A 21,340-nucleotide genomic window follows, 5' to 3' on the forward strand; every position below is an offset into this window, starting at 1 on the left:
AATACTTTTAAGAGTTCTGAATAGCCCGTCGCCTGAATCATCGGAATAAACTTCCAGATCATTGAATATATTGAATTTCTCAATGAGTTCCATATAACCCGTCATTTTGATTTTTCAACTGTGGTATTAGCATTCATTTTTTTACATTCTTAAAATACTTTTAAGAGTTCTGAATAGCCCGTCGCCTGAATCATCGGAATAAACTTCCAGATCATTGAATATATTGAATTTCTCAATGAGTTCCATATAACCCGTCATTTTGATTTTTCAACTGAGGTATCAGCATTTATTTTTTTACTTTTTTCAAATAATTTTGCGAGTTCTGGATAGCTCGTCGTCTGAATCATCGGAATAAACTCACAGATCATCGAATCTGTGGGAGCTTTGGATAGAAATTACAGGTGATTGAAGCGCAATGTTACGCACCGTTTTATTCATCTCTCGTCAGCATTCACAGAATATGCAATGAACCCGCAGGAACAACAATCAGTTTTGATGCCACAATTTTTTCTCTGACAAAACTTTCTCCCTCGGAGTGCTCTGTTACAGCACTGCATTTGCATTTCGGATACGAGGATATCAGCCCCGTCTATGTGACGTCATTAGTGATTTCAAAGCGTTTGAGATCTTCAACTTTTAACAATTAATTATTAATTAATGTGCAATATTTCGAACGTTTGTGAATGAAAAATGAATTATTCAGGTCCCAAACTTAAGATTAGTAAATTTTAAAAATTTGTGCAAGTTCTCAAGCAAATTTTAGTTGAAATTTCAATAATTTCAATAGAGACCCACCCTTCCTCATTACAAGATGGTTCTGCGACTTCGCAGTTATTTTTATGTATTTATTTGGCAAAGGTGAGGGGGAGCGGGGGCTTTTAAAACTCCCCACCAGGGGTTTGAAGGGCCACCCTAATAAATAATCTACATCGTCAGTTATGAGAAATAATGTATCATAATTTTTTTTGTACATAAATCTCTGTTCTATTTATTCTTATTATTCCTATGGTAATTATGAATACGTTTTTCATTCTTTCCAGTCATATTTTAAGTCTTAGAATGGAATATACATCGCCCTTCCTATCATTTATCATGTCTATGTTCATCACATAGATTTTTATAACACAATATCATAAGAATAATAAAAAAAACGCCGTTTTATGATTTTTTATTCAAAAGCATGTTTCGAAAATCTTGATTATTCAGTGGTTTAGCATCGGTTTTCCCCGCAGTAATACCATTCGCAGCTGGCTTCACATTTCGTGGAATCATCGAGAGGAGAGTCTTAGGTACACCGAAGTGAGTTCTACTGGTTGTGGTGCCTCCCAGTGATTTGATCAGAGGCTCCTCCGGGTTCTTCTTCCGTTCAGGAGGCTTACTAATTGCCACACTAATCACCTTGTCGTCGATGGTTAATCCATCAGTCGCTAGTACTGCTTTACTCGCTGCATTTTCGTCCTCGAATTCAACGTAGGCGAGACCTTTCGAGTGGCCGTTTCGATATGTCACGATTCGTACGTCTTTGAGGGGTCCATAAGCCTTGAATATTGTTTCTAGGTCCTCTTTCGTAGTTTTTACCGGGAGGCCTGAAAGATGATGTAATTTTTCAGGGAATTCTGGCGGAATGAGACGAGTTAATTTCCCTGAGAATTTTTTTTTGCTGAATATCGTCAAGAAATGGTTCTCATAAGAATTTCCAGGTATATTTTTTTTTAGATTCAGAGATTCATTCGAAATTTACCCTCAATTCAACTTAAAATCTCTAAATTCACAAAAAAATGAAAATATTGTCAGTATTTTTGATACAAGAATAAAAATTTCTGCTCTAAGAATATTGAGGAAAAAACTCCAAACTGAAATTATTAATAAAATCAGCGATGGAATGAAATGAGTCAATATTCGCAATTCTCTCATAAGAATTTCCGCCATTTTTTTTCAGATTCAGAGATATTCATTAGAAATTTACCCTCAAGTCAAATTAAAATCTCTAAATGTCTTTAAAAAAAATATTCCTAATATTTTTTATGCAAGAATCAAAATTCCTGCTCAAAGAATATTTAACTCCTGAATTAACATCATTAATTAACAAATTGAAAAAAAATCTCCAATTAGGCATATTATTATTACTTAAAAAATAGCACTTCCTTTTCCCCTTATTCGCTGCATAAACCCATTCAACTGAATAAATACCTTTAACGAAAAGCTTATTCTTCTCCAAAATGGATGCATATTTGAAAGCGTTCCCCCGAGTAGTTTTATTCGGGTCACAACGAGAGATAAACATGGGTCGTCCATTGATTGGAGTTCTATCCAGTTTCAAAGCATCCTCGACAGCATTCTGGCAACACAAACACATCAATGCTGACCTCGTCCCTAAAATATTCAACTCCAAACTCAGTACTCCCCCCAAATATACTCACAGAACTGCTCAACGTGACATAACAAAAGCCCTTGCTCCTGCCCTTGTAGTCAGTAATCATCTTGACCAAACTTATTGGCTCAACTGGGCTCAACGCCTCTCTAACTTCCTCCTCACTAGTTGCATAATCCAAATTACTGACGAAGATGGATATTTTGTCGTCAATGTCCTGACTGGTGTCCATCGACTCCTCCCCTGGAGGTGGTTTAAACCCTGGAGGAGGGGTTCCCTTCCTCTCGCTCTTCTCCTCAACTTTTTCTCTATTCTTCTCAACCCTGGGTGGGACTTTACCTGGAGCTCTCTCCACTTTATTCTGTTTCCTTGGAGTAACTCCAAGATTCTCCCACTTCCCACCAACCTCCTCATGCCTCCTCTTCCCCTTTTTAACCATCTCCTGGGGAAACAAAAGCCAGTAATTGACGATATGATGCGTTGATTTCACCGGAATTTGTAAATAACAGCGACCTAGATCTTGAAATACTAATATTTTTGGTGTTGTAGTGCTCTGGCTGTATTGTGCAGAGCTGGGTACTATTTTATGAAAATCAAATAGAAATACTAGTCCGAAGGGTTCAGTACGATGAAATACTATTTGAAATGTATATTTCAAATTGACTATTTCGGTCGATCAAATGGTATTTATTTATATGTCTTTTTGAAACTGAAATGAAATAGTCATTTGATATTTCATTTTAACGAGACAGAAAATTAAATAGTATTTACTATTTTATTTCAATGTTTCATGATTTGGTTTTACATGAAATAGTTTTTTTCCTTTGAGTATTTCCCTTTCCCATCCCTCATCACCTTCATTGATCTCTCGCGGTGACATAATCTCAATGAATTACGCAGAATTGGCAGAATGGATGGATTATCGCCGTTCGTCCATATGGGTTATTTACTGTGATTATTTCTAAAGACGGGACTTTATGTAGCGTTTCACATTTTGTGACATCACAGAATATTGTCGGATAGAATTATGTAGGACAATATTACATGAAAAAATCATACTTCTCATATGATAGTGATTTCGTTCGTTACGTATTTGATATCTTGAAAAATGGTTGTTTCTAATTATTGTTTCTGACTTCTCATTGTTGTTTCTGTTCTAATTTCTTCTCTACGAAACAAAAAATTTCAAGTTTCAAATTATTTAAATACTATTTTCGTTACAATATTTAGTAACTCTAAAATAGCACTTTGCCCAGCTCTTGTATTGTGTAGAAGTGAACAAAATAAAACCCAAAAACAAATAAATAAACATAAATAAAACTTTTCCCCCTACAGCCTTGACATAAATAATTCAATATCTCTTAGTTTTTACCTACCTTCTTCCCATACCCAGAACTCCCTTCCCCCTGATCCTGAACTTTTCCCCTCTCCTCAGCAATTTTCGCCAACCTCTCCTTACTCTTAGCCTCACAAATCTCCATCTGCTCGAGCGTCCCCTCATCCCTCTCGAAATCAATCCAAGAATTGGCGATGCTCTCTGGCCAGTCCTTGACAGCAGCCAGAGCCTTCTGATAAAGTTTACGAAGATGTTTAGTGTCCCCATAACATTTCTCCAGGGTGATGTACTCCAGCCAGCTGGCAGCCCTCTCAGAATGCCCCTGAGACAGTATATCCGACCACAAGCTCCTGGACCTGTCCATATTGCCAGCATGAATGGCTTCAGTCCTCGCCCAGAACTGAAGCACAACGCACTGGGGATCTCCATCAAGCCCGAAGGACTTGGCCAAGTGCTCACAGGCCTTGTTGAAGGCTCTCTCAAGCACCTCGAGTTGTTTCTCCTTCTCCGGGGAGTCTGGGTCCGCTCTTCGACGTAAATACTCGAGATACGTCATCCAGACGTTCCTGCAGTCATCAGCACTGGAGAATCCTGCGATCAGGGCCAGCTCCAAGATCCTCTGGACCTCTAGGAGAGGCTTCTCCCATTTTTCAAGGGACCTCAGCCATTTTATCCAAATTTTCGATATCCAGGGGACATTCCTCGTGGCTCGTTCGTAGATTGGGGACACAACTGTCTCCATCTTGATCTTTGACTCGACGTACTCGAGGTAGTCCAGCCACAGCTGCCACTCGAGGCTCAGCTCTGTTATTGCTCTTTCGTACAGGACTGTCACTCTACCTGGATCCCCGTGCTGCTTCTCGTAGAGGAGGTATGCTTTGTAGACGTCCAGGAGTTCAATCTCATTCTGGGACGATAGGAGCTTCTCCTCGAATGGAATGCGAGGGATTGAGATGTCCAAGGCACGCTTGTAAATTATGGCGGTGGTGTTATCGTCCATTGTTGCTTCTTTTCCTTCGTCGGAGCGCCATGCGCTGAACTCGTCCCAGGTTTTCTCCATGCCGAGAAGGGGACAGCCCAGTTGACGACGGAAGAGAGCTCCAACGCGATCCAATTGCTCCTTTTTTTCAGAGTCATTCGACGCCTGCAGGTATTGGCGTAGTTATTCATTCATTAGATTAGTGGGAAGAATAGAAAAATCTAATCACTCTTTTGCACAACTCTGTTGAGCTTTTAGGTTTAGAGATAAATGACTAGAAAGTTTCTGTGAAAATCAGATTTTTCGATAAAAAAATATTTTTGAAAGAATTTTTCTAGATTTCGGTATTTTATTTCATTCATCTATTTCTGTAATTCGATTGTTAACACAATTATTATTGTTGTTATTATTATTATTATTATTATTTGTAAAGTTTTTGGCTAAAATGCAAAAGAATACTATTTTGCATAGATCTCTTGAACGATTGGATTAAAAAAAATAAATACAAAGTAAAGAAAGGAAATTTTTTTATAGAAAAATGTCTCCCAAGGAATTTTTCTAGACTTCGTTATTTGAAAGGAAAAAAAAATCCATAACAGAGAAAATGTTGTGGACTAACCAATGATACTAATACATTCTCGAACTCTCGAAAAGCTTCCCAAATAATGGCACCTTTGGTAAAATGCAAACCAGCTGCAGTTAGTGCTCTCTCAAACAATTGTCTCACTTTGTCTGTTGTATTTTTGTCACTCCCCATTGATCCAATGTTGAATTGGAGGTACTCCAGCCATACTTCAACAGCTGAAATCCATTTAATCAATCAAAACAGTCTCAAAACAGTTATATTAATTCAGTAATGAAGGGCAACACGAGATAATCTCGCTTGTTTTGCTGCATATCTGACACTGTTGAAAATTTTCGTCTGAATTTTCTGTGCCAAATTCCGGAATTTTTATCGTGTTCAAGTTCCACTGAAACTTCAGGAAATCTTGTCATTGAAAAATCAAATATTCCATTGATTTTCTGTTCAAATGATCTGGAAATCAATAGAATACTTAATTGTTCAGTTCAATTATTCTGTGAAAATTCTGAAAAATCAGGAAAATTCAGGGAAAAATTGAAGAATTGAGATTTACTGTAATATCTTCCATGAAATTTCAAGAAATATCCAACAGTGTAAGAACAATACATTGTTAGAAAAAGAATTAAATTTCACAGACAGTTGACTACTAATTTTCAGGACAGTGACACTGAATGCGATTTAGGGGGAAAAAATCATAAAATTTCAGGTTTCACTGAAAATTCTGTAAAATTCCCGAGTTTTAAGCATCATTAAGACGAGAATTCCTTAATTTATTTGAATTTCCAATCTAATATGAATATCCAGTGCCAAATTACATTGAAATTTCAGTGAAATCTGAAATTTCATGATTTCTTCCTCCTAAATCGCATTCAGTGTCACTGTCCTGAAAATTAAAGAATATATTTACCAGAATGTTCTAGTTTTCTATTCATATTCACGGAAAAATGCAACTGAAATTTACAGTTCTCTTTGATTGTTCCACAAAATTCTGAATTTTCAATGACGAAATTCCTGGAAAATCCAGTGGTAATTAAATTCACCAGTGTACCAGAAGAAGTTTCCAGAACTCACACAAATAATCCTTAACAGCTCTCTCGCACAGTTCCTCAACAGCTCTCCTCTCCCCCTCGCTCACCGCGAGTTTCATCTCATCCCTGAGCCACGCGAGCCACAGCTCGGGGCTCAAAGGATACTTGTCGCTCATCCTCTCCCTGGCGATCCTGAGCCTCTCCAAATCCCCCATCATCTGCAGTTTGGTGATAACCGCCACATGGCTGGCATAATCGTAAGGATTCTCCGCGAGGACTCCCTCCAGCTGCTTGACCTCAGCCTCATCCGCATCATCGTCATCATCCTCATCCTCATCATCATCCCCCAGATCGCACTCCTCGCCCTCCGGAGCCACCAGGCTGTCCCCCTCCTCGTCCCCCTCCAAAAATCCACTCACCACATCAACTTTCTCGTTAATTTCAATGCCCTCAGCACTCAGCTCCATTCCCTCGTCCTCCATTGTCCTGAGACGTTCCTTCCAACCGTTCAACTCAAACACTAGACCACACTAGACCGAGAACAACAATCGGCTGGCATTCGTTCTTCACCACCGCAAGGTTATGTTTTGTTTTGAAACTCCCGAGCACTCCCGAGTAAAACCGCGAGCGAGACAACACCATCCAACAGCGAGCAACACTAAAAAAGAGGGAGAGAAAACCGACAACATTGGTGAATCACCGATTGTCGTCCTTCTCCCACAAGTATTGCAGATGGCAGTGTCGCGTAATTCCCCCCACAATGCGCTAGAATGAGAGCGTGAAGTGAAGACTCCCATTTTATTCCAATTCCCCACGTAAAACACTTTACACTCCAGCACTAAACAACTAAAAAAATTCCCAATGGGGACTCGTCCAATGAGTAATTACCACTTCAAAGTGCAGTTCCAATGAATGAGGGGAGAAGATAAAAACCTTGTGCTCAATTGTTGCTGGAGTACTGATAAAATCAGTTTTTTGGATTTTGAGGGGGAATCCGGACACACGATCCCCACTCGATTAGTCAGGTATTACTCTAGCCATCTTATCTGACTCAACTCCTGACGTTTCGTCATCCATTATAACCTACAAGAGGCGTACTGAGTTGACAATAAACCCAGATATGAGTACGTGAGCATCTTCACGATTTGGTAATAACGAAAACAACAAGTGGAGGAAAAATGCCAGAGCCTGAAGCCAGTGCTCCAACACCAGGTCCTTCTGAATCACCTGCAGCACCACAATCTCCAGAGGAAACCAGTCCACCACCTGGTGTCCTCATGAGCCATACGTCACGCACAGTACAAGCTCTGCCAGAAGTCAATCGTACGACTGCCTCCAGAATCTTCCCCAACGGTGTGCCAACTAATTTAAATGAGATCAGGCCAATTATATCGCAAGCCTACTCTGTAAGTATCTGTAAATACCTGGAGGGGAGGGTGGAGGGGGAATGGACACTTGACATTTTTTATTAATTCGTTATTTGGCGATGGGAGTCGTTGATCGAGATCGCAATTCATGGGATCTGCGGGATTTTCTAGAGGGATTTTGGGGTTTGTTGTGGGAATTACCTCGGCAGGGGGTTTGGAGGTTTAGATTTTTTTCGATGTGAAAAATGACGATGATGATAATGTTTTATGGAGAGTTATTTACAGGGGAGTATTTCATAAGGGGTCTGAGCGAAGTGAGGATAATCACTTATGGAATTTAGTACAGGTTCAAATGATATTGAAGTCATGTCAAATATCTGAAATTTCACAAGATTCTGTGAAATGACCAATGTAATACTTCAAAGTATCTGAAATAACATGAAATCTCATGGAATTCCAGAAGATGTGTGACGAAATTGAAGAATTTCGCGAAGTCATTTGAATTATCAGCTAAATTTCTCCAGAAATTTCATTTAAAATTCTTCATAATGGGTAGAGAAAGGAATATGCGACCTGTCCGAAATGTTGAAATTACTCCAATCGCTTGAAAGTATATAAAATTTCTCTCAATTTCTCTCTAAAATATTTGCAATTTCATGGGATTCTATGAAATGACGGATGAAATACTTCAAAGTATCTGAAATAACATGGAATCTCATGGAATTTCAGAAGATGTGTGAAAAAATTTAAGAATTTCGTGAAGTCATTTGAGTTATAAGGTAAATTCCTCCAGAAATTTCATTTAAAATTTATCACAATGTGCAGAAAAAAAAACATACGACCTGTCAGAAATGTTGAAATTACTCCAATCGCTTGAAAGTATATGAAATTTCTCTCAAATTCTATAAAATATCTGAAATTTCATAAGATTCTATGAAATGACAATTGAAATCCTTCGAAGTATCAAAAATAACATGGAATCGCATGAAATTCCAGAAGATTTGTGAAGCAATTCAAAAATTTCGCGAAGTCATTTGAATTATCAGCTAAATTTCTCCAGAAATTTCAGTTAAAATTCATCATAATGGGTAGAGAAAGGAATATGCGACCTGTCCGAAATGTTGAAATTACTCCAATCGCTTGAAAGTATATAAAATTTCTCTCAATTTCTCTCTAAAATATTTGCAATTTCATGGGATTCTATGAAATGACGGATGAAATACTTCAAAGTATCTGAAATAACATGGAATCTCATGGAATTTCAGAAGATGTGTGAAAAAATTTAAGAATTTCGTGAAGTCATTTGAGTTATAAGGTAAATTCCTCCAGAAATTTCATTTAAAATTTATCACAATGTGCAGAAAAAAAAACATACGACCTGTCAGAAATGTTGAAATTACTCCAATCGCTTGAAAGTATATGAAATTTCTCTCAAATTCTATAAAATATCTGAAATTTCATAAGATTCTATGAAATGACAATTGAAATCCTTCGAAGTATCAAAAATAACATGGAATCGCATGAAATTCCAGAAGATTTGTGAAGCAATTCAAAAATTTCGCGAAGTCATTTGAATTATCAGCTAAACCTCCAGAATTCCTCTAGAATCGTTGTTTACAGAATAATGTTTTATTATTTCATGAACAACGATTATTACACTCGCCTTTATCTTCGGACTCAATCAAAGGGACGTCGAAACAATTTTTCAATCCATAATTCAATGAATTCAGAACATTTTTTTCAGTTTTGCAGGACAACTGATTTTTTGAGAAAAATTTAAGATTCTAAAAATTAACATATGCCTTAAATGGAATTAATATCGATGGATAGGGCTCAACAATACCTATATTTCAAAGAAATGTTTGAAATCCGTCATTTCATAAGCGAATAATAACAAAAAAACAGGGTCTAAAAATTGCGTTTTGGATCACTACAGCTTGACATAACAAAAAAAAATCCTAAATTTAAATTAGAACCATCACAAAGCTTCCATTCAAAAGCAAAGAACATCTAAATTCTCGATGGAGCACCCCATAAAAAATGCCAAATTCAAGTGTCACTCTCTCCCCACTTTCCCCCCAAAATGTCCCTCTCTCCACCTAAAACCAACAGAAATGATGTTGAATATTCATCCGGAGTTTTTCTTCCAGAATTCAATGTCCCTGACATCCTGGCTGAACGCAAGATTCCCAGGGCAGAATCCCCAAGTGATTCAAACGCCGCAGGCAATAACAAGTCCCTCCACAGATTCATTCGTGATAAATTTGGACGATGAATCGTCCACTCCACTTCCTCAACCCCAGAATCCCCCACGTCCCCATCCTGAGCACCAAATTCACATTCAGAGGTCAACAACAGCCGACAATTTCTTCAACAATATTCGAGAGGCTTCCGCAAATGCAGTAAACAATAACAATAGTATTATTAGTAATAGTAATGGAAATAATCAGGAGAGTAGTAATGAGAGTGGAGAGCAGTCGGTGGATTCGTTACCACTGAGGCCAGAGGCCCAGGAATTATTCAAAACTATTCAGAATCATCTGCCCTTTGCTGCACTATTGCTGACAAAAGCCATCTACGATCATCGATCTGGAACCCTGTGCCTCGGGCTGCTCCTCGTGGCTTTCATCAAGGCGAATAATGATCTCAAGAGGGAAATTGCAAAGCAAGCCAGTGGAAGTGGCAAATGCCTGTTTCATATTCTGTGTTATATATTTGGTGCCTTAGCCATGACTTCACTTGTCCTCAATGATTATCCGTTCTTCTTTTATTCCGCGCATACGTCATTTTGGATTTTGTTGTGGGGCATCATTATCACGGATTTTGTGGTCAAACTTTTCACTGTTGCTGTGAAGACACTCCTGACATGCTTGCCTGGGAAGTTTTTGGCTTATCAAAAGAGGGTGAGCATTGGTGTTGTTTCGGGGGAGGGATTACGCGCGAAAATATTTTGGGGAAAGATTGAACTTTTTACACTGAGAAAGACAAAGTTTTTTGATAAGCACGTCTTTAATTATATCAAGAAACTTGTAGCTTGAAAATTTTCAAGAGCAGTATATCTTGCACTCGAAAAAGAAAACTTTTGTCAAGAAATTTTGTGCTTGTCACAATGATGAGGACGATTTCTTGATGGAAAGAAAGCGATCTCTCGGACGAAGTTAAATTGAATTAGTTATTTAATTGTTTTTAGCCTCAATGCTAAAATATTTTAATGTAAAAACTACTTGTCTTCTCAGTGTACTAGTTTCTGGCCGATTCTATTGAAGAGTTAGGCAGCTTATCGCTGCATTTTTTCAATTAAAACGTTCAATGGAAAATATTCTGTAGAAAAAATAGAGTTCAATTTTTCTGTACAACTTATTCTATTGGGATATTTGGGATGTTCTGGTGTGTTATGAAACGAGATGAATTCTTGGAGACGAGAATGAATTTTTGGTGATTGTGAGAGATACTTCTAGAATCAAACCATGAATGAGCTAGACTCATCTCGTTTCACCAGTTCCCAAGATTTCTCATTTCTTCCCTTCATCCAATTCAATCGTTTCATCATTCAATTTCACGTTTTAGGGAAAATATTATCTGTTCATTGAAGCAGTATCCCAGTTCTACAGATCGACCATTCCCATGTACTCTTGGCTGTCAGTTTTCAAAGAAGCCTATCAGGGCCCTGAAGTGGTTTTAGGAATTATAATGGCTTCGTTGTATGGAGTTACGAAAATTCGCGATCTCCTGGTTAGAGGAAAATTTCTGGTCAATGCTTTCATCAAATTTTGGCAGAATGTGGTGAGTCCAGGATGCATTCACTGAGAGAAAAACGAACAACTTCTCAATCAAGTCTTGTTTGGACCAAAAAAAGCGCAAATTAAAAATTACTACAAATGAAGTTGTTGGGTTTGAAAGTCTCAAATATGAACAATCGCTCTGCTTTCAAGAACAACGATATTTTTGATTCAAAAGACAGGATGGAAATATTTTTCATAAACGAAATTATCATATCAAGTATTCATTTCTTATCTGTGATTATTGCATTGGCGAAACGAAAAACTATTCCTCGTTTCGCATAAAACGACCATTTTTCCTCAGCAAAATATGTATGGGAATATAAAAGAATGAAGAAGTATTGGTAAAAATGACGTTCTTGCTTGCGGAGAGAATACAAATTTTTTGGAACTGAATCTATTCTAGCGACAAAAATTTGTCATCTCAGACAAGACTTATTTGAGAAAATATTTTTCTCCTCTCAGTGTACGTGCATGGAATCAATTGTTAGAAAATTTATCGTTATCATGAATATTTTATTTCAATTCAGAGCCTGGGATCCTCTCCCTCTAAGGAGCAACTGGCAGCCGCTGGTGGTACCTGTGTCATCTGCCACGAGGAATATTCCACCCCAGTTCAACTCCATTGCAAACACATATTCTGTGAGGCCTGTGTGTCAATATGGCTTGACAGGGAGAGAACGTGCCCCCTCTGCCGTTCACCAATAACCGACGATCCCATCTACAGGGATGGACACACGACGCATTTCATTCAGTTTTATTAAAAAACACACACTCCCTCCCCTATTTTTTACAAAATGAAAATGATGGAATTATGGTGATAATACTTCCATGTGGACGTTGTCATGTTTGAAATAATGTCATATTGATAATTTGAAATAATAATGGTAAAACGTGAGAAAAGGCTCTAGATTTATAAATGATTGGAACAACATTGTAATTACACGATAATGTTTCATATCTTGTTTCATCCTTAGGTAATAATAATTCGTTACAAAGAGAATTAAGTCATTTATTTGTTCTCAAACGTGATTGAAAATATTCACCATCGCCACGTGATGCCTGTCGATTGATCTCTTTGTGGCGATCCTTGGTAACAATTTCTTCCATGATTTCACCGTCTCCTTTGACCAATCTGCGTTGAAAAATGGATTCATGAGATTTTTTAGGTAATTTTAGCAGACTGAATTCACTGGCGAAGTGATAAAACGGAATTATAATTTTCTGCAGCTGGGAAAATTCAAAATTCCAATTGGAGCGAATCAATTCCCCTCAGTTTCAAGTTTTTCCTAAACATCTCTACACAATGAACCTCATCTCCCCGAAATAAAAAAAAATATCAAAGAAAAATATATATCTTACCTTCAAAATTGACTCATTTCGTAAAAATAATTTTCTTTAGAACAATTGCTTCAAGATGAAATGTTCAGAAACACTTTTGGCAGCTGAGAAAATTCAAAATTCCAATTCAAGAGAATCAATTCCACACAATTTCAAGTTTTTTCTAAACATCTCCATAAAACTTTTCTCATCGGCCCCAGATAAAAAAATTAATCAGAGAAAAACATATACTCCTCATTAAAAATTGACGAAGTTCGTATAAATATTCTTCTCTAGAACAACTGTTTCGTGACGAAAGATTCAGAAATACTTTCTACCGCTGAGGACATTCAAAATTCCAATTCAAGTGGATCAATTCCCCGAAAGCTTCTCCTAAATATCTCCAGAAAATAGTCCTCATCTCCCCCCGATTAAAAAAATATCAGTCTTCGTCATCCTCAAATAACTAATTCCGTCTTACCACTTCGCAGCCGACTTCCCAAAAATAATCTCCAAAATATACCTGTGCCGACCAGTCTCCTCATCATAAACCCTGCGAATGACACTCTGTCGCTTGTCCCACTCCTCCTTAGTCATAGGTGCCATAGACTTGGACTTCTCGGCAATTTCCACCGATATATCCTTGATCAATCTGTCCTTGCTCGACTTCTTCTCACCGCCCACCACCTTCTTCTCCTTAGCAGCCTTCATCATCTTCTTCTTCTGCCTCTTCCTCAATTTTTTCTTCTTCTCCTTCCTCTTCTTCTCCGCCTTCTTAGCCTTCTTCGACAACTTCTTCTTCTTCTTACGTTTCTTATCCCGATCCGAGCTGCTAGACGACGAACTGCTGCTCGACGACGAGCTGGACGAGCTGCTGGTCGAGCTACTACTGCTCGACTCACTGGACGACGAAGAAGACGACGATGATCTCGATCGATTGATCTTCTTCTTCTTCCCTGGACTGTCGCTCCTGTTCCTCACATCAGGCGACAAAGAAACAACGGTATCATCAGCCTTAGCACTGCCTAAGGCCCCTCCCCTGTCCTTCTCCCTCTTCCTATCAGGACTCTCCATGATCCAGGCCGATGTCACCAACTTATGATTCTTCCCAGCATCATTCAGCCCCATCTCCTCACTCGCAATTCCCCCCCGACTCCTCCTGTTCAGTCCCCCACGTTCATTATTCCTCTCCTGAAATCTCTCACGATTTCTATCATTGAACCGAAAATTCCTCTGACTCTGATTCTTCCAATTTCTATCCCGAAAACGACCGAACGAATTGTTCCTAAACCTGTTGTCCTGTCTATTATCAAACCTCGGTGGCTGAAAGTGGCCCCTGGAAGACATCTGTCTACGCTTATCAAACTGCTCTCTCTGCCAGTTAATCTGACCAGGTGAATGCCTCCGTTTTCTGAACCCACCACCACCTCGATTATTAGCGTTATCCTGGTGCATTGGCCTGACACCATTACGATAATCCCTATTTCTACCCCCATCGCCCCTCTTACGATCAAGGCTTGAGCCACTGGATGCATCGACAGACTGTGAAGAACTCATTTTCCTCTGTCTCGTTGGTCTGTTTCTCTTCTCCTTACCTGGAGCATTTCCCGATCGTGAGCGCGTGCCATTCTCACTCGAGCCTGATGCACTCCTCCTCAAGTTTCTTAGTCTCTCCTCCCTGGATCTGTCCGATCTACTACCCCTCCTCGTTTCCCCGCTCATTCTCTGTTTACCGAGTTATTCACGTTATTAGTGAGCCTCGGGGCAACGACAATTGATGATTTTGGGCCACTGTTGTATATCATTCTAACCAAAGAGGCATCACTCCAAGAGCTTCGCTTTTTTCACTCGCTCTGTTATCCACGAATATTATCCCTCGAGTCAATAAAATACACTGTTAATCACTATTGATCAAGAACAATTATCAGTGGTTATAGCTGGTTGTTGTAGTCAGGCGTAACGACAATTATTTAGTTAAATAAAAATAACTCGTGTATACAAAACACGTAGTTCACGCAAAACCGGCTATCGCCAACCGGTATTTAAAAATGGCGTCAGTTTTGAGGTTGAAGAAATGGGAAACAATCGGAGCGTTCGTCAAGGTTACTAGATTCTGGGGGCTACGTCTGGGGGAAAAGTGGGTGGGCCAATCGGAAAGAGGGATTACGGGGTAGCGGCGCGTTCCCATGGACTGCGGTGTGCGCAGTGTTTTTGGACTAGGGAGTTCTGGGGACAACTGTGGACACGAGCCTTTATTGGAGGGAATTTGGAGACCGGAAGTCGTTTCGGTTTATCGTGTCCGCGCATATCCCCTTCCCTCGCGACTAGACCAGCAGCCCGTTGTGTCCGGCTTCGTACGACTCGAAAAAGGTGAGTCGATTTGGAGATTAATCAGTCGTAATTAGTGGGTTTTTTATTTTCCGGGGGTTTCTGGTTTTTCTTGCGTTCAATCGACGGGTTATTGCGGGGGTTTGCGGTTGTGTCGTGGTTTTTTCGAGGATCAAACGCGTGTAATGTGATTGATTCGCCGTTCGGCAGTTCTCCATGTGCCCGGAGACGTCGCGTTAACAAGTCGCAGATTCCGATTTTTTTTTTGCGAAGCTTGGATTGTATTATTTGGGGAGATTATTTAGTGGGGTTGATCGAGGGGATTTTTGGGGGTTTTGGGGGTTTGGAGGAGGTGGCAATCTGGGTTGGGGGGTTTTGTGTAATGGGGGTTTGGAGTCTTTGTTCTGACTTTTGAGACCCCGGTGTACTCGCTATATATCGGCAATAACCTTTTGTTCTCGCGGGATGGCATGGCGGTTGGCAGATGGAATTGAAAAAAAATTGGGATTCGAGGGGATTTTTTCTTGTTTTGCGTGACAGTTGAATTTTGAGGGCGAGGGTGGACGCGGGAGGCGAGAGGAAATGGAGATTCTTCGAGGGGAATGTCTCATGACCGAGTGAAACGATTTGGGTAGTCTGGGGTCAGTTGGGAGCCTGAGAATATATCTTTGGAGTTGGGGAAATATCGATCGATTTCACTCTGCCGATCGAGAGTTATTGATGTTTGAAAATCTCCATTTACCCCTCCCATGGTTACGATTATGATTCATTTTTTGTGATTTCCTTGTGGGTTTGCCTAGTTACTTGTTTTATTTTCTTTTGGCTTTTTCATTTTGTGGAATTTGAAAAAAATTTGGATTCGAGGGGATTTTTTTTTGCGTGACAGTTGAATGTTTATTTTCTTCAATTGGGAATATTTCACGACCGAATGAAATGATTTGAGTAGTCAGGGCTCATTTTGAAGCCTGAGAATATATCTTTGGAATTGGGGAAATATCGATCGATTTCACCCTGCCAATCTCGAATTATTGATGATTGAAAATGGTCCGTTTAACTCCTCTTCCACGGTCGTGATTGATTATGATTAATTTTTAGTGGTTTCCCTGTGGATTTGCCTAGTTATTCATTTTATTTTATTTGCGCTTATCTTCATATTTCGTTTATCTCTTCGTGGCACATGGAATTGAAAAAAAAATGCGATTCGAGGGAATTTTTTTGTTTTATGGACAGTTGAATTTTGAGGGCGGTGGGTTATTCGAAGGAGGTGAAGTAAAATGGAGATTCTTCAATCGGAAATATCTCATGACCGAGTGAAACAATTTAAATATTTAGAGCTCATTTTGGAGCCTGAGAAAATATCATTGGAATCGAAAAAACCTCGATCAATTTCACTCGAGTGCGATTTTGTTTTGGCTTTTATATTTTGTTTTCCCTGACAGTTGACTTTTAAGCGCTGAGGGTTATTCGGGGGAGGTGAGATAAAATCAGTAGTGAAGTGCTCAAACGGTTCAAATCAATTCCATTCCAGCGCCAGTTCTCGATGAATATCTCACATTCTAAAGGAGTTAGCATAATTTTCCTAAAATACTTTTTTGTAAAGAAAAGTGAAGACTATCGAAAAAGATATTACGAAAATTTCGCAAGCTTTCTTAAATTCCGAGTCATTCAACAAAAAGTCAACTGGAAGCTAAGTCGACTTAAATCGATTGCCCAATTCACTACTGAAATGGAGATTCTTTAATCGTAAATATTTCATAACCGAGTAAAACGATTTGACTGACTCAGGGCTGAGAAAATGTCTTTGGAATTGAGTAAACGTAATAAATAACTCTCCCTCGATTGTTATTTATTACGATGTTTTTGTGATTTCCCTGTGGATTTTCCAAGTTATTTATTTTCTTTTCTTTTGGCTTTTATATTTTGTTTGTCCCTCCTTGGTTGTTTTTCGCTGGGTTATCTGATGGTCAGTAGTGCCATGACAGATCCAGAGAGAGCAGAGGGCAGCGATATGGAGTCCGTGGAGGATGATGACGAGAGATTTGCTAATCGTATAATGAATCAGCCTGGACTCCTGGCAGCTCTGCAAAATCGATTCAACGCTGGTGCTGCTATGGAGGTACATTCCTTTCCTGATTACAAATACTTCATTTGCACCGTTATTCACTAATGATTATTTCTCGTCAGAATCTTCCTGCTCCAGTCAAACGCAGGATCAAGGCTCTCAAGCAGCTGCAGTTGCTGTCCGTTAATCTCGAGGCTAAATTCTACGAGGAGGTGCATGCGCTGGAGTGCAAGTACCACAAGATGTCGTCCAATCTTTATGAGAAGAGGAGTGGAATTGTGGCGGGACTTTACGAGCCGACTGATGAGGAGTGCGTGTGGGAGAGTGATGAGGAGGAAGAGGAGGGTATCACCAATGACTTGAAGGATAAGGTTAAAATCGAGGAGATCAAAGAGAAGAAGGACACGACTGAGAATGAGAATGTCAAGGGGATCCCTGACTTTTGGCTGACGATATTCAAGAATGTGGGCATGCTTGCTGAAATGGTGCAGGAGCACGATGAACCCATTCTCAAGAATCTTTATGACATCAAAGTCATTTTCTTGGAGAGTAATCCAATGGTGAGTTTGGGAGAATCATGAGGGGGAGTGATGAGGCAACTTTCATTCAGAACAGATGATTTTTTGGTGAATGGGTCAATCTGAGGGCGACTTTTTTGTGAAAACTCTTCAGATGAAGTCTCTGAGGGTTTTGTTACTTTATCCTATCTGGAGATATTTAGAAAACAAGTAGTGTAATGCTGCGGGGAAATGATAATTTGGTTTTATGAACTCATTGATGAGTATATTAGAATATTTTTTATAACTTTCAATTGTGAGGGGAAATGATCATCTCATTATTTCATTGATGAGTTTAGACTGTTGGAGAAAAATAGAAATGATGTAGGGAGAAGAAAAATCATGAAATTTAAGATTTCACAAACGATCCTATTCATATTCACAAAATAATTGAAATGAAACTCACAGATGCCATTGATTTTTCTATGAAATTGTCAATTTTCCGTAACGAAATCGATGGAAATTCCTTGAAAAGTTTCCAGATTCTACTGGAAATGTCAGTCAAAAATTTTTAACAGTCTGTATTGAAATATCTTCAGATAGATTGTGACACTCATCCAAAATGAAATCTCATACTAAGGAGAAGTGATCATCGAATTTGATAAAATCATTGCTGATTTTATGCTCGAGTATGTTTATATGGATTTGTTTATTCCACTGGGTTCTTTTGAATGTTTCCAGGGTTTCATTCTTGAGTTCCACTTTGAGCCAAACGAATACTTCTCCAATTCAGTCCTGACCAAGGAATACGTTATGAAATGCGTGCCAGAGAAGAATGATCCATTCAGTTTCGAGGGGCCAGAGATTTATAAGAGCACTGGCTGTACCATTGACTGGAAGAAGGGAAAGAATGTAACAGTTAAAACAATCAAGAAAAATCAGAAACACAAATCCAGGGGCCATATGCGCACAGTCACCAAGACTGTGCAAAACGATTCGTTCTTCAATTTCTTCTCACCACCAGTTGGTAAGTCTCATTGGCCCGAATTCTTTTCGGTAATTACGTCATCTGATTTCCGGTTGTTGAATATCGTTGGGAGATTACTAATGAATTGGTGCCATTTTGAATTTGAAAATAGCCCTCGACACGTGGAGATTGCTCTCTTTCTTTTTTTTTATTGGGGATTGAAACTAACGAATGCTGAGGAATTTCGAGAGTTACAAAGCTTCAATTGTTTTTAATAGTTCCAGATGATCGTGAGGCTGAATTGGATGACGACATCCAGGCACTTCTCACGAGTGATTTCGAGATTGGACATTACATTAGGGAAAGAATTGTCCCTCGTGCTGTACTCTACTACACAGGTATTATGATCCTCCCCTTGTTGCTGATAATTCGCTACCGAATGAAAGCTTTTTAATTGTTTAAATTTAAGTTTTTCATTTTTTTCGTTATTTCAACCCATTATGATTCAAAAGTTTTCCTTGAATTGAATTTTAATTTTTTTCGATTGAAAATAATAGTGGGAAACGATATACTATGGGAAAATGATTTGACGCGTGTTTTTTTTAAATTCATTTTCCGACTATTATTTAAATACTATGTTTTAAATTGATTCAGTTTTCAATAATATTATTAAGTTTTTTCAATACTATTTTCTCTAGTAGCTGCGAATGAATCGAAAATCTAACACGATTGTTTAATTCGTAGAAAGAAATATTATTCAGTTGAAAATAATATGAAAGAAAATACTATGAAAAACAGATTCGCAAAACGCCCATTCGATAGCATATTGTCAATTTATCAAAAAAAATAGCTCTCCTATGATGAAGGCAAAAACTGACCCCCTAATTTGTTTAAAATTAGGCGAAGGTCTCGAGGATGAAGGCGATGAGTACGAGGAGGACGAGGGAGATGATGATGAAGACGAGGAAGACGAGGAGATCGATGACGAGGAGAACGAGGGCGAAGAGCCATCGGGCAAGAACGAGACAAGATCAGGTGGGAAACTACAGGAAAAACATCCCGTTGAGTGTAAACAGCAGTAAAAAAAAACAAATTATGATCCCACGCGCTCTGTCGTAATCCCTTGATTTGTTAATTGCCAAGAAGATGTACAATTTGATATAAACCAGGTTTCCACATCTCTTTTTATTAAAAAAAAAACAGAAAAATGTAAAAAAAGAACTAGAGAATTTAGGAAGAAATGGAACAATTACATCTTTAACCATCGCACGTATCGTGCGTCTCTTCGATTACAGGTCATGCATAGAAAAATCTTCGAAACGATCCCTCCCTTCCTTAAATCCATGTGTGGAATTCTGGATGTTGCTGCTGTTTTAAAACAAACTTTTGCGTACTGAGAAATTTTTTAATACTGAATGAAAAAAAGGAGCAAATAATAATGAAGGAAATATGTGTTGAAAAAACTGTTTGGATTTGTTTCTTTGTTGCGTCCCTTTAGTTATTCAATACCCTACTGCCTTTTTCCACTTCAAAATCAAATAGCCGTGTAAAATAAAGACGTAATTATCTCATTGTTTTCTACCATCGATTTAATCGCCGAATGTCTATATTTTTTCTATACAATATTCATGTGAAACAGACATGGTTTGCATTATGTTTTTTTAATAAATTCGAATTGAATAAGTTTTGTATTTTATTCTTCATATTTTTTAAAATATTCGATTCAGGAGATTGTGCAAGGATATTCTCTACAGCTGAATGAATTATCAACGAAATATGCAGTGATATTTTCTTCGAGATTCGACCGTTACACGAATGGAGGAATTTAATTATTTTTGCTACACGAGTTTTTTTTAAATAAAATTGTTCAATAGAAAATATCTAGAAAAAAATAATAGAATAAGTTGTATAGGAAGATCTAAATCTATTAATTCTTTTCTATAAAATATTTTCTATTGAAAATTTCCATTTACAAAACCGCGTGGAAAATCTGCGGAATTTCTCAATAGAAGCGACGGAAAATTAATAGGATTTTCAATAGAAGTCGAATAGAACTTCTATCAGCATTTTTCTATTTAATTTTTTTGGACGATTATTGGACGGGATTTTATGCTTCAAAAGATGTTAAGAAATTGAATTGCTATTTTACCGTTGTCCTAAATTTGTAAGTAAATGACGTCGCAGATGAAATGACGTGAAACAAGGGCTAGACCCCTTTATCCGGTCAACATTTACAAATTGACGTTTTATTTTTAGATCCGATCAATTAGCCCCTCATGTATAGATATTCCAAATTTTTATTTTTTTCCTCATTGAAGTAGTTTTGAAGAAAATTGCGAGCTAATAAAAAACATTTGCTAGTTAGTACTTTTTTTAAAATAAATTTTTGAAAAATCACCTCTGAAAAAAAAGCGTTTCAATTGAAGGCCCGAGTTGTAGACACGGNAAAAAAAACATTCATATCTTGTCTGACATCTCTGTTACAAACTCTGGTCATCAACTCTGGTTTTCAGTTGAAATTGGAATTGTTAATTTACACAATAATAGGGTTGCATTGACGATTTTTTCTTAACTCGCAAAAATCTTCAAACAATTTGCTATCGATTGGTGATAAAATTTTTTGGAAATAATGAAATAGAGGGGATAACGTCTTTTTTTTCAGAGGTGCTTTTTCAAAAATTTATTTTTAAAAAAGTACTAACTAGCAAATGTTTTTTATTAGC

At 38.2% G+C, this 21,340-nt stretch overlaps 4 protein-coding genes across 9 annotated transcripts; 2 read left to right on the forward strand and 2 right to left on the reverse strand.

Moving 5' to 3' along the window:
- Positions 1-936: 936 nt before the first annotated feature.
- Positions 937-7,635, reverse strand: LOC107047786 (squamous cell carcinoma antigen recognized by T-cells 3). Its single transcript, XM_015270618.2, has 6 exons — positions 6,341-7,635; positions 5,306-5,487; positions 3,748-4,851; positions 2,421-2,813; positions 2,191-2,338; positions 937-1,586 (listed from the first exon to the last, which is right to left on the reverse strand). Exons 1-6 carry the CDS (start codon positions 6,777-6,779, stop codon positions 1,159-1,161), a joined length of 2,694 nt encoding a protein of 897 aa, XP_015126104.1. The 5' UTR covers positions 6,780-7,635; the 3' UTR covers positions 937-1,158.
- Positions 6,926-12,347, forward strand: LOC107047787 (E3 ubiquitin-protein ligase RNFT1). 3 transcript variants are annotated; one of them, XM_015270619.2, is made up of 5 exons: positions 6,926-7,322; positions 7,416-7,703; positions 9,803-10,567; positions 11,232-11,447; positions 11,974-12,347. In XM_015270619.2, the coding sequence occupies exons 2-5, from the start codon at positions 7,476-7,478 to the stop codon at positions 12,205-12,207; spliced, it is 1,443 nt and encodes a 480-aa protein (XP_015126105.1). In that variant the 5' UTR covers positions 6,926-7,322; positions 7,416-7,475; the 3' UTR covers positions 12,208-12,347. The 3 variants fall into 3 exon arrangements, with proteins under 3 accessions (XP_015126105.1, XP_028982575.1, XP_015126106.1); XM_029126742.1 differs by having other exon boundaries at positions 6,926-7,703; XM_015270620.2 differs by having other exon boundaries at positions 6,929-7,703; positions 9,815-10,567.
- Positions 12,348-12,355: 8 nt separating this feature from the next.
- On the reverse strand, positions 12,356-14,822 carry LOC107047788 (ADP-ribosylation factor-like protein 6-interacting protein 4). The gene is made up of 2 exons (XM_015270621.1): positions 13,287-14,822; positions 12,356-12,578 (listed from the first exon to the last, which is right to left on the reverse strand). Exons 1-2 carry the CDS (start codon positions 14,483-14,485, stop codon positions 12,452-12,454), a joined length of 1,326 nt encoding a protein of 441 aa, XP_015126107.1. The 5' UTR covers positions 14,486-14,822; the 3' UTR covers positions 12,356-12,451.
- Positions 14,823-15,051: 229 nt separating this feature from the next.
- LOC107047792 (nucleosome assembly protein 1-like 1) lies at positions 15,052-20,301 on the forward strand. Of its 4 annotated transcripts, XM_015270628.2 has the most exons (7): positions 15,060-15,133; positions 17,060-17,207; positions 17,276-17,713; positions 18,392-18,677; positions 18,896-19,015; positions 19,518-19,652; positions 19,913-20,301. In XM_015270628.2, the coding sequence occupies exons 2-7, from the start codon at positions 17,067-17,069 to the stop codon at positions 19,921-19,923; spliced, it is 1,131 nt and encodes a 376-aa protein (XP_015126114.1). In that variant the 5' UTR covers positions 15,060-15,133; positions 17,060-17,066; the 3' UTR covers positions 19,924-20,301. The 4 variants fall into 4 exon arrangements, with proteins under 4 accessions (XP_015126111.1, XP_015126114.1, XP_015126110.1 ...); XM_015270625.2 differs by having other exon boundaries at positions 15,052-15,133; positions 17,063-17,207; positions 19,518-20,301; XM_015270624.2 differs by having other exon boundaries at positions 19,518-20,301.
- Positions 20,302-21,340: the final 1,039 nt, after the last annotated feature.

Source organism: Diachasma alloeum, unplaced genomic scaffold (genome assembly GCF_001412515.2).
Source record: "Diachasma alloeum isolate Michigan unplaced genomic scaffold, Dall2.0 Dall_scaffold_78908, whole genome shotgun sequence".
Classification (NCBI taxonomy): Eukaryota; Metazoa; Arthropoda; class Insecta; order Hymenoptera; family Braconidae; genus Diachasma; species Diachasma alloeum.